We start from the raw sequence: 17,573 nt of genomic DNA on the forward strand, positions 1-17,573 counted from the left end.
TAAGGAAAACAATTGACTTTATTGAAAGCTTCATGGGATTTTGGTACCAATTGAGTAGTCAGTGAATTTAACATGGTAGGTATTGAACAGATAATATGCATGTTTTTGATTTGCTGGGTCTTCAAATCAGCAGACTGGAATCACACCTCTTTCTCATAGGTCCTTAGCGCCACCACGTCATCCATTACACATTTCTGGAAAAGAGAGCAGTACACGCTTTAGGTCATGCAATGACACCACATGTCAGAACCTAAAACTCAAAATGTAATGACACATTCAGTGCGCAGTGATGAACAAACCACCAAATCATCCTGAGTGCGTCAGTTAGTCGTTCCACTAAACTGCAGTCTGAATGAGCCAAACCATGTTAACTTCCTTTAAACTGAAGGGCATCATCAGATAAGCTAAATGTGACAGGGTAGGAGTTAAAATATCAAATATAAAAAGGGAACTGACAATGTTGGGCAATGAACAGAGCGTAGATAAGTTAACAGGTTTTATACAACGATGTATAAACCCTGGATGACTGCCCGGGGCACTGTATTGATGCTACTGTGCAGGCACCTTAGTACTCAATTATAAAATATGTTGGAATCTATATTCATTCATTCTATAACAGACACTTTGAAATTATGTGAGCTAAATAGTGCATTATAAAACTGATGTTACTGTCCCCACTACAACCCCCCCCCCCAAAACATTCCATTGAAATACTGTAGAATTCCATTCATTCCTATGGAGGACTGCTCCTACTGGAAAGTGCCAATATGGCGAACAGCAGCAAAGCCTCGCAATGGCAATGCCAACACATGCATCAGTAATCCCGGGTTTATGTAAATCATTGGTTTTATTAGCACTCGATTACCAATCAATCCTTTAGTTTAAAAAAAAAGTAGCGTGTTGCACATGACTGCAATTGTTTATCAAGCCACGCTTCCCAGCCAAAATTATAAAGGACATTTTGAACACGTCCGCGCGTAAAAACGCGTGCCATCCTTGCTGGACCCCGGGAGAACGCAATTTGCAAGAGATGGATGACAACGTGTATTGCATAATGATGATAACATGCACCATTGAACAATATTGCAATATCAAGCATGGACATATTCCAAAATACGCGAATCAAAAAGGCATATTTTATGTCCAACCAAGCAGAGAAGGGAAAAGCAATAAAGAGATTAAACCTTACCGCAATCAATTTTCCATCTTGCAACTCCCGCTCGAGCGTGGTAGTCTTGCCGTCCCAAGTCTGTTTTTGCACCAGTTTTCCTTTCTCAAAGGTCACCAGAGTCTGGAAATAGATAAGTGTCAAGAGGGCACAACTCCATCAAGTTTTAAAAAATAAATAGAAAAGTCAAATGTAAACCACACTACTGTAACAACCGGCATGTCTATAGTGTGGATTCTGCACCCACCTTGGTTTTCCTGTCATCTGCAGTCATCTCGTCGAATTCTTCATTCAATTTAAACTTGGTCTCTGTGGTTTTGAAAGTGCTCTGGGATTTCATTGATATTACACCGTCTTCGATGCTGAAGAGCAAATTGGGCTTCGCCATATTCCCCATCTGCCGAGTAGCAAAGCCCACACCTGTGAAACAAACGGATATTTATCTAGCAAACTTTTGTAAGGTTCTAGATCTACATGCAACATTGTCTTTAATTAAAAACAGCTTTATTTTAAAAGGTAAGACTTTACCTATTGCCTTCATATATTCATCAAAATTCTCGCTGGAAGTCATCTTCCAAGTTCCAACGAATGCCTCGACCATGTTGTAAATTTTAGCTAATCGCTACACAAACCACGTTAACTCACACTACTTCGACTCTGCAATAATTACATCTGGGCCCGTTGTCATATTTGAAGCCTCCCCTAGCACGTGCTTACCCATGCAAGCCAATCAAGTGCTATAACTGGTGCTTCCATGGAAACGGAGAGGATGAGGGGCGGGGTATAAATTATATTCGGGCAGGGGCACAGACTGCACTGTCTTTGGCAGGGGTCTTCAACCTTTTCTTACCCAGAGACCCCCCTGCCAGGCAAACCGGAGACCAAGGAACCCCAATCACATGTTAGCAAAAATATATTTAAAAACATCACGTACTGTATCTTGTCTTATCATCAGGTGAATGACAATGTCAAGGAGAAGTAATCAACATTTTCAAATGAATAGATTTGGTAGATAGTTTTGACCTCAACACATGATAGCCTAATTGGAAGAGAACGTGTAAATCCTAACATAGCCAATTAGCTAGAAAGGTAACTCCAAAACATTTTCGCTAAGAGCAGCTGTTTAGCTGGTAAAACAGAGATTAAAGACAACAAGGATGTGTTGGCAAAAATGAATGTACACGTCAAGAAAGCCTACCAGCAGCCAGCGGCTCTTGAAGCGATGGCAGCCTATTCCAGGCACTCTTTGAAAGTGTGATTTGCTCAATATTAGGAATTGGAGAAAGAAAACATACACAATTATAAAATAATATATTCTCCTCTTTTCTACTGTGGGTACGTAATACACATTTAGTTTATACCATTATTGCTAGCGATATTCATAAAAACATAAAATAAATACAAATATTTTTCACTTTTTTATTTATTTTAATATATACACTACCCTTCAAAAGTTTGGGGTCACTTAGAAATGTCCTTGTTTGTGAAAGAAAAGCAATTTTTTTGCACATTAAAATAACATAAAATTGATCAGAAATACAGTGTAGACATTGTTAACGTTGTAAATGACTATTGTAGCTGGAAACGGCAGAAGTTTTATGGAATATCTACATAGGCGTACAGAGGCCCATTATCAGCAACCATCACTCCTGTGTTCCTATGGCATGTTGTGTTAGCTAATCCAAGTATATCATTTGAAAAGGCTAATTGATCATTAGAAAACCCTTTTGCAATTATGTTAGCACAGCTCAAAACTGTTGTGATGATTAAAGAAGCAATAAAACTGTCATTCTTTAGACTAGTTGAGTGTCTGGAGCATCATCATTTGAGTGTCTGGAGCATCATCAAAATGGCCAGAAACAAAAACCTTTCTTCTGAAATTCTATTCTTGTTCTGAGAAATGAAGGCTATTCCATGTGAGAAATTGCCAAGAAACTGAAGATCTCGTACAACGCTGTGTACTACTCCCTTCACAGAACAGCGTGAACTGGCTCTAACTGGAATAGAAAGAGGAGTGGGAGGCCCCGGTGCACAACTGAGAAGAGGACAAGTACATTAGAGTGTCTAGTTTGAGAAACAGACGCCTCACAAGTCCTCAACTGGCAGCTTCATTAAATAGTACCCGCAAAACACCAGTCTCAACGTCAACAGTGAAGAGGCCGGGATGCTGGCCTTCTAGGCAGAGTTGCAAAGAAAAAGCCATATCTCAGACTGGCCAATAAAAGATTAAGATGGGCAAAGAACACAGACACTGGACAGAGGAGCCCCACGGTGGAGGTGTCATAATACCCATTAAACTTGGAGGTCAAACAGGGAAATGGTTCCAAATGTTTTTCCACCATTCATTTTTCCCATAGGGGATTTTAGAAACACTTAAAATAAAGGGCTGTGTATCGTGTAGACTTACCCTGGCGTGATGTTTTGATAACCATGTCAATCAAGTTCGGACAAGGTGACTTTTATCAATATATTCTTCTCTATTTGCTCTCAGATTCTAAAATGCTAATTAGCATCAAACTAGACATCAAATCAAATCAAACTTTATTTGTCACATGCACCGAATACAACAAGTGTAGACTTTACCGTGAAATGCTTACTTACAAGCCCTTAACCAACAGTGCAGTTCAAGAAGAGTTAAGAAAATATTTACCAAGTAGACTAAAATAAAAAGTAATAAATCAAAGTAACACAATAAGAATAACAATAACGAGGCTATATACAGGGGGCACCGGTACTGAGTCAGTGTGCGGGGGTACAGGTTAATTGAGGTAATTTGTAGATGTACTGTAGGTGGGGGTGAAGTGACTATGCATAGATAATAAAAGGCAAGTAGTAGCAGTGTACAAAAAGGAAGGGGGGGTCAATGTAATTTGTCCGGTGGCGGGCGATTTTATTAATTGTTCAGCAGTCTTATGGCTTGGGGGTGGAAGCTGTTGAGGAGCCTTTTTTTAATTTTAATTTTAATTTCACCTTTATTTAACCGGGTAGACTAGTTGAGAACAAGTTCTCATTTGCAACTGCGACCTGGCCAAGATAAAGCAAAGCAGTTCGACACATACAACAACACAGTTACACATAGAATAAACAAACAAACAGTCAATAATACAGTAAAAAAAAGTATGTATACAGCATGTGGAAATGAGGTAGGATAAGGGAGGTAAGGCAATAAATAGGCCATGGTGGCGAAGTAATTACAATATAGCAATTAAACACTGGAATGGTAGATGTGCAGAAGATGAATGAGCAAGTAGAGATACTGGGGTGCAAAGGAGCAAGATAAATGAATAAATGGTATGGGGATGAGGTAGTTGGGTGGGCTATTTACAGATGGGCTATGTACAGGTGCAGTGATCTGTGAGCTGCTCTGACAGCTGGTGCTTAAAGCTAGTGAAGGAGATATGAGTCTCCAGCTTCATCTTTTGGTCCTAGACTCGGTATCATGCAAGACTACAAATCCTGCACGTCATCTGTAGCTGACATCTTTGCTAACAGGTATTGTGTCAATTTAAAATGTGCACAAGACAGTTCACAGATTTGTCAATTTAAATACAATTTTCCAATTTATTAATCTATTCATTACTACATTTAGCTAACATTAGATAGCTAATCCAGAGATTCTTACCTTTGCTTCGTTTCAGCAGTCCCGTCCAGATCATCATGGCATATGTAGTTCTTTATGATAGACACATTAGCCACTAATTAGCATTTCATTTTTTGGGGTGGTAAATACAGGCAAATGTATTGATAAAAGTCACCTTGTCCCAGAGAGATTTACACAGTTATCAAAAATCACGCCAGGGTTACACCAAACACAACTCTTGTTTTAAGTGTTTCTAAAATCCCCTATGGGAAAAATTAATGGTGGGGAAACTATTGGAACCATTTCCTTGATTGACCGCTAGTTTTTATGGGTATTATGACTCATCCTGGGGTACTTTATCTCCACCCTGCAAATTCTATTAAATTCTGTTATATTCTTTTCTATTCTATTTTGTTTTGTTCTGTTCTATTCTGTTCTATTCTTTTCTATTCTATTCTGTTCTGTTCTGTTCTGTTCTGTTCTGTTCTATTCTGTTCTGTTCTATTCTGTTCTATTCTTTTCTATTCTTTTCTATTCTATTCTATTCTATTCTGTTCTGTTCTGTTCTATTCTTTTCTATTCTATTCTATTCTATTCTATTCTGTTCTGTTCTGTTCTGTTCTATTCTTTTGTAAAGCAGTGAGGTCCATTGAGCCAGCAGATGGAGCCAATGAACACCATATTGAACGACATTCCACGTCTTTATTTATTTTTTCACAGAAAAACTCCATATTTTCATCCAACAAAGTTTGTGTGACTGAGTAACAGATTGTAAAGAACAGGAGAGGGAAGAGAACTCTTGAGGGACCTGCATGGTTACTGCTATTAACATGATTCTCCTTTATGTACGCTGAACACTTCACGACTCCAGGTCCAATAAAATACATTTCAAAATAGCTTTTTGAAGTTGTGTGATTGTATGTTCATAAATGGTAGAATATGGCTCTTTTTTCATTTCCTGAAAAGTTTCAGTTTTGGAGATATGATGTTTTTATTTTTCCGCTGGGACGCTATAAACCTTACACTAATGATTTGGCTGCAGCAAGTGTCCATCACTAGTTTTCTACTGACACCCAATGGTCTCTAGTGGATAAATTGCATACTACCACAGCAGGAACTTAAAGGGCACATCGAGTGATTGAGTCCCAAATGGAACCCTATTCCCTACTGTACACTACTTTTGATCAGAACCCCATGAGCCCTAGTCAAAAGTGATCTACTGTTGTCTACAGGCTTCAGTATGTGTCATCCAGCTGCCATCTATACCTCAGTCTTGGTCCTACTATAGTCTCCTGCCCAGACCAGACTATATTAGTGGGGTCAGACCAGGCCAGTCCATATGAGTGGGGTCAAGGGGCATTGATGAGTTCCTCAAGGATTTTCTTTTAATCACTTCCTGGGCATTCATGGAGGCAACAATGGCGTTAAAAGAAGTTTGGAGACTGTGTCTCGACCAACCCTAATCTCGTCAACCCAGAACCAAAATCTTGTGTCAAAATCAAGTGATGTGGGAAGTGGACAACATACTCTAAGCCCCACAACAACTCATACTGTAGGTAAAACACATGAATCCTGAGCATTGATCAAAAAAACTATCTTCTTACAAACTCAGTTTATTGGTACAAAAATATTACAAAACTAGGTTTTTTCATTTCAATGTTGCTTTCTATATAAAGCATGTTCGACAATCCCATATAGACATAACTAAAGTGTTAGCAGATCCAGTTCATGTGTAACTCTATTTATGCTATGTTGCAGATGTCTTAATTCTCTTTCAAAGATGCAGGAGTTATATTTTTTACAATATTGTATTTGACCTACAAATACCCCAAAATCCTTCTCTTAGTGCACTCTGATAATAAACTAAATGAAATCAGTTAGTGGTCATGAAACAATAGTCAGTCCTTTCCTACCTTGGAGGCCATACCTGGGCTCACAACAACATTTAACATTAATTACTCATGATAACAACATATAGGATAGAACACTATGTTATCTATGTTCCTTTATACAGCAGTACTGACAAAGGGAGGTGGCATTAGCCTCACCCCATCCCCCTCATTGCCAGAGGGGAAAAACAGATGAGACAGCCAGGTACTCCTGCTGGGTTTGTGGAGTGTTGGCGGGAGGCAGACTGGCGGGAGGCAGGTTAGCGGGAGGTGGGGATTTTAGCTGTTGCATTCCGTCCTGATCACAAGAGTTCAGAAGGCCCCGATCTCTGTCCCCCAGGGCCTGTAAGGCTGATTTCTCAGGGCTGTGGAGGAGCCTGCTGAGTTGAGGGCTGCCGGGGACACTAGGGGAAAAGTACTGAAGGAGAAGGCAGACAGGGAGGAGAGGGAGGAGAGGAGGGGTGGTGGTTGGGAGAGCTTGGAGGCTGAGACTGGCAGAGCCAGCCCCAGGGGTAGATTGTCATTGGGGGGCACCCTGAGTGCCTCTGAGGGGGCCGTCACACTGAGTCTGGAGGTCACTGAGGTATCAGTAGAACAGGGGGATGACATGGAGGAGAAGATGGAGCAGGAGGAGGGTGGGCTGCTGGTACTGTGGGGGGCTAGTGTCCGTCCCTGGGGGAGTGGTAAGAGGAGGGGGTGTTGCAGGTGGGCGGAGGGAGTCCTCAAAGCGGAGCCCCAGGCTAGTTGTCCAGGGTGTCCAGTCAATACAGTGTGGATGTCTCTCTGAGAGGCGTAGTTGTTGAGGTGGGAGACCAGGCGTACGCGGAGTGGGTCGACACTATTCCAGCCCTCCATGATGCTTAGGTAACGGGCCGTCTCTGACAGACACTCCCTGAAGCCCAGGCTGCGGTAGTCCTTGGCCCGGGCGTGGGCTTCAAAATACCCTACCAGGAGAGGGAGGCAGAGGGTCAGGAACAGGAACTACTACTAGTTCCCTACAAATATGCAGAAGTTTTTCTAGAAGTTTCCCTATCACAACATATTTTTTACAGGCTTTCATCATAAATCAAATCTTTGTATTGTTTTGGTATTGACTCACCTTGTCCGCTGGCAGCATGGATCATCTTCAAATGATCCACAGTAATCTGCAAAATTTCTGCTTTTTCCAATTTTGACGATCCCTGTGACAAAAGGCAAACATTCGATTAGATTGTGTTACTGGTAAAATAACAGTCCTAACCAAAGATGTAGAAAAGGCGGAAGTTGACTACTGAGATGAATATACTCTGAATCCAATTGGTCTGTATGGTATATTCAATTGTACTGTAGCATACCTGCTTCTCAAACGCACTTGGCACAAGTCTTCTGAGATCAGTCAGGCTGTTGTTGATTCGGTCACGTCGCCGTTTCTCAATAATCTGTGGATGAGAGCGAGGTATAATATGATTTTTGGGGTCTCCGACAGCATATCAAGGTGATGGTGAACCTTAATAATGGCAATATTTGGTGCGTAATTACGCAAGTGAAATGTAATACTCACTCCTCTGCGTCGTTTTCTGGCTTGAGTTTGAGTGGTTTTCGGGGGTGACTTCAAGTCATGCGGAGAGTCAAAGTTTCTGAAATAATCAAAGTAATTTTCATTTAGTTTCAATAACATATTGGTGACGATAGGCTTCTGTCACGCATAGCCTGGTTTTCAAGAGATAAAATGTGTAGAGATGCGTGATTTAGATTAGCCTACCACAAAAAAATACACACTAGGCTTATATCAGAATTACAAATAAATAGATTTTCTCATTAAAAAAAAGATTTCCTATTCTTCATAACGGAATTTTCAACATACACATTTTCGTCACCACTGTCCTTCTCCACTTCTATATTGTCATCAAGTTCGCTATCAGACGAACAGCTGTAATTGTGATTTCGTCTCATTTTGCTCCAGAATCCCAAGTAGCAATATTCAGTATAGATTGTCCCTCAATGTGAACTCCGCAAGTCCTGTGAAAGCGACGTGTCCGCGCAACTGTTTAAAGTCAAGCCTTGTTCTCAGGGTATTATTTTCAGACCATGTAGCTTAAAATGAGAGGGGTGGGGAATAGGCGCGCTCTAAAAGTACTAAGCCTATTAAAATCAAGCTGACGTTTGAGTGACATGTTTTGTTGTTTTCGCTCAATGAGGGCGGGGCCTCTCTGGATGCCAGTATGGGCGATACAAATATAATCTGTAGACTCCAAATGTAGGCCTAACATTAGTTAAAGATGCACTAGGCAGAAATTGCTCCGCAATTTCCTGGTCACTAAAATTCTAATAGTTCGCCTAATTTCAGTTTACGCAAAAAAACAAATGTTTTATTTTATTTCATAAATTTTTTTGTACCCTTATTTTACAATGTAAATTTACTGAGAACAGGTTCTCATTTACAGCAATGACCTGGAGAATAGTTACAGGGAGAGGAGGGGAGATGAATGAGCCAATTGGAAACATAAGAACGGGAAGCATAGCAATAGCACACATAGAACAGATCTAACGCTTCTTAGACTTGCTTTCAACAAGAATGACATATCTATAACTCCATTTTCTATGTGAATTTGGTCAAGTCGCCCAAAAGTTACATATTGCAGCTTTAAGAAAACCCACAGAATATATTTTCAATCACCACTCAATAAATCGTTTTAACCTCCTCAAGGATGTGTCCCAAATAGCACGCTATTCTCCATAAAATGCACTACTTGTCACGAATCCCGCCGAAGATGGTGCCTTTTCCTCTGCGGGCGGTGCTCGGCGGTCGTCGTCACCGGCCTACTAGCTGCCATCGATTCTTTTCCTTTTGTTTCTGTTAGTTTGGGCTGATTGGGTGCACCTGTTTTGAGTTTAGTTTTGTGGGTAGGCTATTTAAGGGCAGTAGGCCCGCTGGCTTTTGTGCGGTGTTGTTATTCTGTTTGTGGTGTTTGTATTCGTGTGGATTTTGTCCTTGTTTATTTGTGGACTGGATGTTGACGCGCCCTTTTGTTATGTGGCGTAGCCGTCTCGTTTATATTCTATTTTGGAATATTAAAGTATATCCACTTGCTCGAAGCTACCCTGCTCTCTGCGCCTGACTCCTTCATTCACCATTGGAAACGTAACACTACTTTTGACCAGATCCCTATAGGGGTGCCACTTGGGGCTCAAACCAAGACTCCCAGGCAGCCAGCCTGTCAGTCTGTCCTCAGCCCCCCTGTTGAGCTCCCAGTCAGGGGCCACAGGAACCATTAGCCCAAGAGCCCTCGCCTTCTTCACTGATGTGTAACAGGACTCATGGGCCATTAGGCAGAGTGTGTTGTTCATTGTATGCTGTCAGCTGTGTGGGTCAACAGCAGCATTGATCAGACTGGAGGCCCCAGTGGCTCTTGTTGCTTCAGTTGCCAAGCACTTCTAGGAAGTTCCCTGTTCTGAAGAGCAACCAGGTGAATTGACTGGCTCAAGGAGCCTGAATGGCACCCCTCGCCTAGGAAACATTCAGCCAGTAATTGGAGAAAGAAAAGCATGACACTGACAGATCTTTACCATGGGCAAAACTAGATGTTTCTCCAGAGTTGAATCAACAGTTGTCTGTCTCTGTTCTGTTCCTAGCAGCACCTTGGAGCATGTCTCTGCCCCGTCTGTCTCAGTTCTGTTCCCAGCAGCACCTTGGATCAGGTCTCTCCCCTGTCTGTCTCTGTTCTGTTCCCAGCAGCACCTTGGAGCAGGTCTCTCCCCTGTCTGTCTCTGTTCTGTTCCCAGAAGCACCTTGGAGCAGGTCTCTGCCCTGTCTGTCTCTGTTCTGTTCCCAGCAGCACCTTGGAGCAGGTCTCTCCCCTGTCTGTCTCTGTTCTGTTCCCAGCAGCACCTTGGAGCAGGTCTCTCCTCTGTCTGTCTCTGTTCTGTTCCCAGCAGCACCTTGGAGCAGGTCTCTCCCCTGTCTGTCTCTGTTCTGTTCCCAGCAGCACCTTGGAGCAGGTCTCTCCCCTGTCTGTCTCTGTTCTGTTCCCAGCAGCACCTTGGAGCAGGTCTCTGCCCTGTCTGTCTCTGTTCTGTTCCCAGCAGCACCTTGGAGCAGGTCTCTCCCCTGTCTGTCTCTGTTCTGTTCCCAGCAGCACCTTGGAGCAGGTCTCTCCCCTGTCTGTCTCTGTTCTGTTCCCAGCAGCACCTTGGAGCAGGTCTCTCCCCTGTCTGTCTCTGTTCTGTTCCCAGCAGCACCTTGGAGCAGGTCTCTGCCCTGTCTGTCTCTGTTCTGTTCCCAGCAGCACCTTGGAGCATGTCTCTGCCCTGTCTGTCTCTGTTCTGTTCCCAGCAGCACATTGGAGCAGGTCTCTCCCCTGTCTGTCTCAGTTCTGTTCCCAGCAGCACCTTGGAGCATGTCTCTCCCCTGTCTGTCTCTGTTCTGTTCCCAGCAGCACCTTGGAGCAGGTCTCTGCCCTGTCTGTCTCTGTTCTGTTCCCAGCAGCACCTTGGAGCAGGTCTCTCCTCTGTCTGTCTCTGTTCTGTTCCCAGCAGCACCTTGGAGCAGGTCTCTCCCCTGTCTGTCTCTGTTCTGTTCCCAGCAGCACCTTGGAGCAGGTCTCTCCCCTGTCTGTCTCTGTTCTGTTCCCAGCAGCACCTTGGAGCAGGTCTCTCCCCTGTCTGTCTCAGTTCTGTTCCCAGCAGCACCTTGGAGCAGGTCTCTCCCCTGTCTGTCTCTGTTCTGTTCCCAGCAGCACCTTGGAGCAGGTCTCTGCCCTGTCTGTCTCTGTTCTGTTCCCAGCAGCACCTTGGAGCAGGTCTCTCCCCTGTCTGTCTCTGTTCTGTTCCCAGCAGCACCTTGGAGCAGGTCTCTCCCCTGTCTGTCTCAGTTCTGTTCCCAGCAGCACCTTGGAGCAGGTCTCTCCCCTGTCTGTCTCTGTTCTGTTCCCAGCAGCACCTTGGAGCAGGTCTCTGCCCTGTCTGTCTCTGTTCTGTTCCCAGCAGCACCTTGGAGCAGGTCTCTCCCCTGTCTGTCTCTGTTCTGTTCCCAGCAGCACCTTGGAGCAGGTCTCTGCCCTGTCTGTCTCTGTTGTGTTCCCAGCAGCACCTTGGAGCAGGTCTCTCCCCTGTCTGTCTCTGTTCTGTTCCCAGCAGCACCTTGGAGGAGAGCACCTGTTTCCCTGGCCTGTCCATCAGCTCAGTTGTTAACTTGTTGGCACTTGGAGTTGATTCCAAGGAGCAACTGCACGCACACACACACACACACACACACACACACACACACACACACACACACACACACACACACACACACACACACACACACACACACACACACACACACACACACACACACACACACACACACACACACACACACACACACACATACACACATACACACCCACTCCCATCAAGTCCTGACCAACTGCACCAAATACTTACATTTCCACACTGGCCAAATTATAGAGCTTGACATGTGTGTGTAATGCAGCGGTGTAAAACAGTCATATCCCTTCCTGCTCCCCTGTACAGTCTCCCTGCTGTACAGTCTCCCTGCTGTACAGTCTCCCTGCTGTACAGTCTCCCTGCTGGACAGTCTCCCTGCTGTACAGTCTCCCTGCTGGACAGTCTCCCTGCTGGACAGTCTCCCTGCTGGACAGTCTCCCTGCTGTACTGTCTCCCTGCTGGACAGTCTCCCTGCTGGACAGTCTCCCTGCTGGACAGTCTCCCTGCTGGACAGTCTCCCTGCTGGACATTCTCCCTGCTGGACAGTCTCCCTGCTGGACAGACTCCCTGGACAGCCGCCCTGAACAGTCTCCCTCGCCTGCCTCCCTGAACAGTCCCCCTGGACTGCCTCCCTGGACAGTCTCCCTAGACAGCCTCCCCTGGACGGCCTCCCTGGACGGCCTCCCCTGGACACCTCCCTGGACGGACTCCTGGACTCTCTTCCTGGACGGTCTCCCTGAACGGACTCCCTGGATTCTCTTCCTGGACGGTCTCCCTGAACGGACTCCTTGGACTGTCTTCCTGGACGGTCTCCCTGAACGGCTTCCCTGGACGGCCTCCCTGGACGGTCTCCTGGACGGCCTCCCTGGACGGTCTCCTGGACGGACTCCCTGGACTGTCTCTCTGGACGGTCTCCCTGAACGGCTTCCCTGGACGGCCTCCCTGGACGGTCTCCTGGACGGCCTCCCTGGACGGACTCTCTGGACTGTCTTCCTGGACGGTCTCCCTGAACGGCTTCCCTGGACAGTCTCCCTGGACAGTCTCCCTGGACAGCCTCCCTGGACAGCCTCACTGGACAGCCTCCCTGGACTGCCACCCTGGACAGTCTCCCTAGACAGCCTCCGCTGGACTGTCTTCCTGGACGGTCTCCCTGAACGGCTTCCCTGGACAGTCTCCCTGGACAGTCTCCCTGGACAGCCTCCCTGGACAGCCTCCCTGGACAGCCTCCCTGGACGGCCTCCCTGAACGGCCTCCTGGACGGACTCCTGGACGGCCTCCCTAGACAGCCTCCCTGGACAGCCTCCCTGTGTTATTCTCTCTATATTCCAGAATGCTTAGGGAGTTCTGACAGGCGTTTGGCAGAACAGTCCACAGACCTAACAACTCAGCCAGATCAACGATAACCACTTGCTTTACCTTGACCCCAGACAGAAGCCGTACATGGCCCCTCTGTGACTTTTCCCTGAGCCTCAGTGGGTTTTGGAGGCGTCGCTCCAACTCTGTTTATGGAGCTGTTAGCCCTAATCAGGCTCTACGGTGGTGCTGCTACATCTACACTATGCAATCGTAACAAATGGCACCCTATTCCATATATAGTGCACTACTTTTGCACGACCCTGGTCAAAAGTAGTGCACTATATACACTTTAGGGTGCCATTTGGGACACACCCTAGCCAAGACTGGTGGTCAGATGGTTTCCATTACCCAGACACAAACCGTTCTCCTCACACTGACTACTGTCAAGGCCTTCTGTATTGGTATTGAATTATTTGTGTTCATTACACACAATTATGTTACTTTCCCCAGCAAACCTATTATGGTACTTTCCCCAGCAAACCAATTATGGTACTTTCCCCAGCAAACCTATTCTGGTACTTTCCCCAGCAAACCAATTATGTTTCTTTCCCCAGCAAACCTATTATGTTACTTTCCCCAGCAAACCTATTATGTTACTTTCCCCAGCAAACCTATTCTGGTACTTTCCCCAGCAAACCAATTATGTTTCTTTCCCCAGCAAACCTATTATGTTACTTTCCCCAGCAAACCTATTATGTTGCTTTCCCAGCAAACCAATTGTTACTTTCCCCAGCAAACCAATTATGTTGCTTTCCCCAGCAAACCAATTATGTTACTTTCCCCAGCAAACCAATTATGTTGATTTACCCAGCAAACCAATTATGTTACTTTCCCCAGCAAACCAATTATGTTGCTTTTCCCAGCAAACCAATTGTTACTTTCCCCAGCAAACCAATTATGTTGCTTTCCCCAGCAAACCAATTATGTTACTTTCCCCAGCAAACCTATTATGTTGCTTTCCCCAGCAAACCAATTATGTTACTTTCCCCAGCCACCCAATTATGTTACTTTCCCCAGCAAACCTATTTCAACCCTTATATCTCTTCTGCATACTTGGATGTTTGCCCTCATGGCATTGGAACAATTATGTCTTCTGATTTGCAATAATTTGCCCTTAGTTCATTTGCTTCGTCTTTATTTTACATGATTGTAATATTATGACCTTACTGTAAAGAACTATAAATATGGCACCAGAACTATTATAATGAACTAATCCAAGAATCCCATGGACCATGAGCCTCATACTGCTTCTCAAGGCAGAGTCAGGAAGTTAAAAGCTATCAGAAAGCATTTGTTAGAGAACTGGCGTGTGCCCAGCTGCCTTCTTCAGTCTTCCCTCAGGTTTCCCTTAGTGACTGTTTGTGTGTATGTGTGTGTCTCAGTGAGTGTGTGTGTGTGTGTGTGTGTGTCTCAGTGAGTGTGTGTGTGTGTGTGTGTGTGTGTGTGTGTGTGTGTGTGTGTGTGTGTGTGTGTGTGTGTGTGTGTGTGTGTGTGTGTGTGTGTGTGTGTGTGTGTGTTCAGGAGGTGCTGCTTCCCACAGCCCTGAGCTAATTCCGCGGTAACTCAATCTCCGTGTGAGCGGGTCCCGGTGAGCGTTATCCCACCCGTCTACAGGCCCTCTCTGGCTGGCTGAGTGTGACACACACACACACACACACACACACACACACACACACACACACACACACACACACACACACACACACACACACACACACACACACACACACACACACACACACACACACACACACACACACACGCAGATAAGTCTCACAGGAACCTCCCCAGGGTTGATTTACTGTGTCGACTGTGGGGTCTGTCGGCAGCATAAGCACTCACAGGCCTCCTGCGTCCTGTGTGCACACCATCAAGACTTATCATCTTATATCTGTCATGCAACAACTGCAAGAGAATAAGGGTGTGTGTGTGTGTGTGTGTGATATGTCGAGACACGTGTGTGAGCACTGTGAAAGCTGGTTTCTGAGAGTTAGGCATAAGGAGAGGTCTCTGCTGAATTTGTGTGTGTGTGTGTGTGTGTGTGTGTGTGTGTGTGTGTGTGTGTGTGTGTGTGTGTGTGTGTGTGTGTGTGTGTGTGTGTGTGTGTGTGTGTGTGTGTGTGTGTGTGTGTGGACTGACTGCATGGTAAGGATTTATTTCTTGATCATCATTCTTAACCTACTAGTGTAAGAGAACACATTAGTAAATCAACAATTCAAAGTTCTCATTTAATGTAATAATTAGAATCCTAAATAGACAAAGACATTTAAAAGAGTAAATAAATGCCACACAATATATCACGTAGTGACTCCAGAGACTTGAGGCTGTGTCCCAAATAACACCCTATTTCCTATGTAGTGCACTACTTTTGATGAGGTCTCTGGTCAAAGTAGTGCACTATATAGGGAATAGGGTGTTATTTGGGACATAACTTTAGACATGCATCTCGGCGCTACCCATGGTGCTCCTAACCTGCCTGTGTCCCCCCAGACACCCTCAGTACAACAATGTTATCCTGTGGGCCACAGCTTCCTGTCTCCCTCCCACTGGTTCCAGTTTACACCCAGGCAGGCAGTCAGTCAGTCAGTCAGTCAGTCAGTCAGTCAGTCAGTCAGTACCCAGTCAGGTAGTCAGTACCCAGTCAGTCAAGCAGTCAGTCAGTCTGTACTCTGATCCACCAGGGGTCTATAATATAATGTGTGTCGGTCGGTCGACAGGCGGCCGGTCGCCCAGTCAGTCAGTTTCTATACCAGGACCAGACCAGACCCATTCCTACCAGCCATCAGACCAAAATACACCTTCCTTCTCGCTGTTCACCTTCCTACCTTTGTTGGCATCCATCCATTTTAGTCTGCGGTGGTATTTGGTGAGATAAGGCCTTGTAAAAGCATCCATTAATTTTAGTCTGCGGTGGTATTTGGTGAGATAAGGCCTTGTAAAAGCATCCATTAATTTTAGTCTGCGGTGGTATTTGGTGAGATAAGGCCTTGTAATATGCGTGGTTTCTGGACAGGTGAAGCCTTGTAAAGGAGGATGTGTTCACTTCCGTGTTCCTCTGTTTAGTCAAAGGTTTGTTTTGATTTGAAGACAGCTCCTCAGGTTACACACCAGTGACATCACATGGACACGTCCTAAATGGCATCCCAGTCCCTAAACCCTACATATAGTGCACTACGTTGGACCAGGGCTCACAGGGCATGTAGCAAATAGGGTGCCTTTAACTTAAACACTAACCTTCTCTTGAATTCTAGAATCTTCAAAGAAAGTTTTCATAAACTATTCAAACCATTAACCCAAAATAAAAAATATATATTTTAAACACAAAGTATTGGCAACACAATATGTATGTTTGGTAGACTTGGTGCCTTCTTCCAAACCTACTGCCATATCTCCCCTGTAACAGAGTTCAGATCACACCACAAGCAGGCACACAGTAATCGGACACACCTACTACCAGCATCCAGCCTTAAGCAACGACACAATGGTTGGAAGGCAGGCAAGGCAGCCCTAAAGACTGGTTCCCAAACCAGCACAACAGGAGACAGCACGTGAAGTCCTCACCAGGGAAGTGAGGACCAAAGAGCAAACAGCTTTTGAGGCCACACATTGTCCCCCGACCTACATTCCGGAAAAACAATGTTTGCATATCAATGGGAAAATGGCAAAAACTAAAACTGGAGTGAAACGTAACTCTGGCTGGCTAAGATCACGAAGTAAGAGACTGGACCTGCTACTATATATAAAGAGACTGGACCTGCTACTATATAGAGAGAGAGACTGGACCTGCTACTATATAGAGAGAGACTGGACCTGCTGCTATATAGAGAGAGACTGGACCTGCTACTGTATAGAGAGAGACTGGACCTGCTACTATATAGAGAGAGACTGGACCTGCTACTATATAGAGAGAGACTGGACCTGCTGCTATATAGAGAGAGACTGGACCTGCTACTATATAGAGAGAGACTGGACCTGCTACTATATAGAGAGAGACTGGACCTGCTACTGTATAGAGAGAGACTGGACCTGCTACTATATAGAGAGAGACTGGACCTGCTACTGTATAGAGAGAGACTGGACCTGCTACTATATAGAGAGAGACTGGACCTGCTACTATACAGAGAGAGACTGGAGACAGAAAGAGACAGGACCTGTTACTATAGAGTGAGACTGGACCTGTTACTATAGAGTGAGAGAGACTGGACCTGCTACTATATAGAGAGAGACTGGACCTGCTACTATACAGAGAGAGACTGGAGACAGAAAGAGACAGGACCTGTTACTATAGAGAGAGACTAGACCTGCTACTGTAGGAGTAAATGAGATGTATAGGACAGCACATAGATGTATAAAATGGCTGAACATTAAAAATAGATCACAGTAATGAAAG

At 45.0% G+C, this 17,573-nt stretch overlaps 2 protein-coding genes across 2 annotated transcripts; both read right to left on the reverse strand.

Annotated features, from left to right (window-relative positions):
* Nucleotides 1-1,888, reverse strand: fabp4b (fatty acid binding protein 4b). Its single transcript, XM_071395839.1, has 4 exons — nucleotides 1,697-1,888; nucleotides 1,416-1,588; nucleotides 1,190-1,291; nucleotides 1-194 (listed from the first exon to the last, which is right to left on the reverse strand). Exons 1-4 carry the CDS (start codon nucleotides 1,767-1,769, stop codon nucleotides 141-143), a joined length of 402 nt encoding a protein of 133 aa, XP_071251940.1. The 5' UTR covers nucleotides 1,770-1,888; the 3' UTR covers nucleotides 1-140.
* Nucleotides 1,889-6,345: 4,457 nt separating this feature from the next.
* LOC139572943 (hairy/enhancer-of-split related with YRPW motif protein 1-like) lies at nucleotides 6,346-8,689 on the reverse strand. Its single transcript, XM_071395840.1, has 5 exons — nucleotides 8,481-8,689; nucleotides 8,178-8,253; nucleotides 7,972-8,055; nucleotides 7,737-7,818; nucleotides 6,346-7,581 (listed from the first exon to the last, which is right to left on the reverse strand). The coding sequence occupies exons 1-5, from the start codon at nucleotides 8,567-8,569 to the stop codon at nucleotides 6,950-6,952; spliced, it is 963 nt and encodes a 320-aa protein (XP_071251941.1). The 5' UTR covers nucleotides 8,570-8,689; the 3' UTR covers nucleotides 6,346-6,949.
* Nucleotides 8,690-17,573: the final 8,884 nt, after the last annotated feature.

Source organism: Salvelinus alpinus, chromosome 4, assembly GCF_045679555.1.
Source record: "Salvelinus alpinus chromosome 4, SLU_Salpinus.1, whole genome shotgun sequence".
Taxonomy (NCBI): domain Eukaryota; kingdom Metazoa; phylum Chordata; class Actinopteri; order Salmoniformes; family Salmonidae; genus Salvelinus; species Salvelinus alpinus.

What these genes read in the sequence shown, in the direction of transcription:
- fabp4b (XM_071395839.1), bottom strand. Translation starts at nt 1,769, where the DNA reads ATGGTCGAGGCATTCGTTGGAACTTGGAAGATGACTTCCAGCGAGAAT. An exon ending in CAGATGACAGGAAAACCAAG is followed by an intron (nt 1,292 to 1,415) that starts GTGGGTGCAGAA and finishes ATCTATTTCCAG; the next exon opens with ACTCTGGTGACCTTTGAGAA. An exon ending in AAGATGGAAAATTGATTGCG is followed by an intron (nt 195 to 1,189) that starts GTAAGGTTTAAT and finishes TCTCTTTTCCAG; the next exon opens with AAATGTGTAATGGATGACGT.
- LOC139572943 (XM_071395840.1), bottom strand. Translation starts at nt 8,569, where the DNA reads ATGAGACGAAATCACAATTACAGCTGTTCGTCTGATAGCGAACTTGAT. An exon ending in CCAGAAAACGACGCAGAGGA is followed by an intron (nt 8,056 to 8,177) that starts GTGAGTATTACA and finishes TCTCATCCACAG; the next exon opens with ATTATTGAGAAACGGCGACG. An exon ending in CCATGCTGCCAGCGGACAAG is followed by an intron (nt 7,582 to 7,736) that starts GTGAGTCAATAC and finishes CTCTCCTGGTAG; the next exon opens with GGTATTTTGAAGCCCACGCC.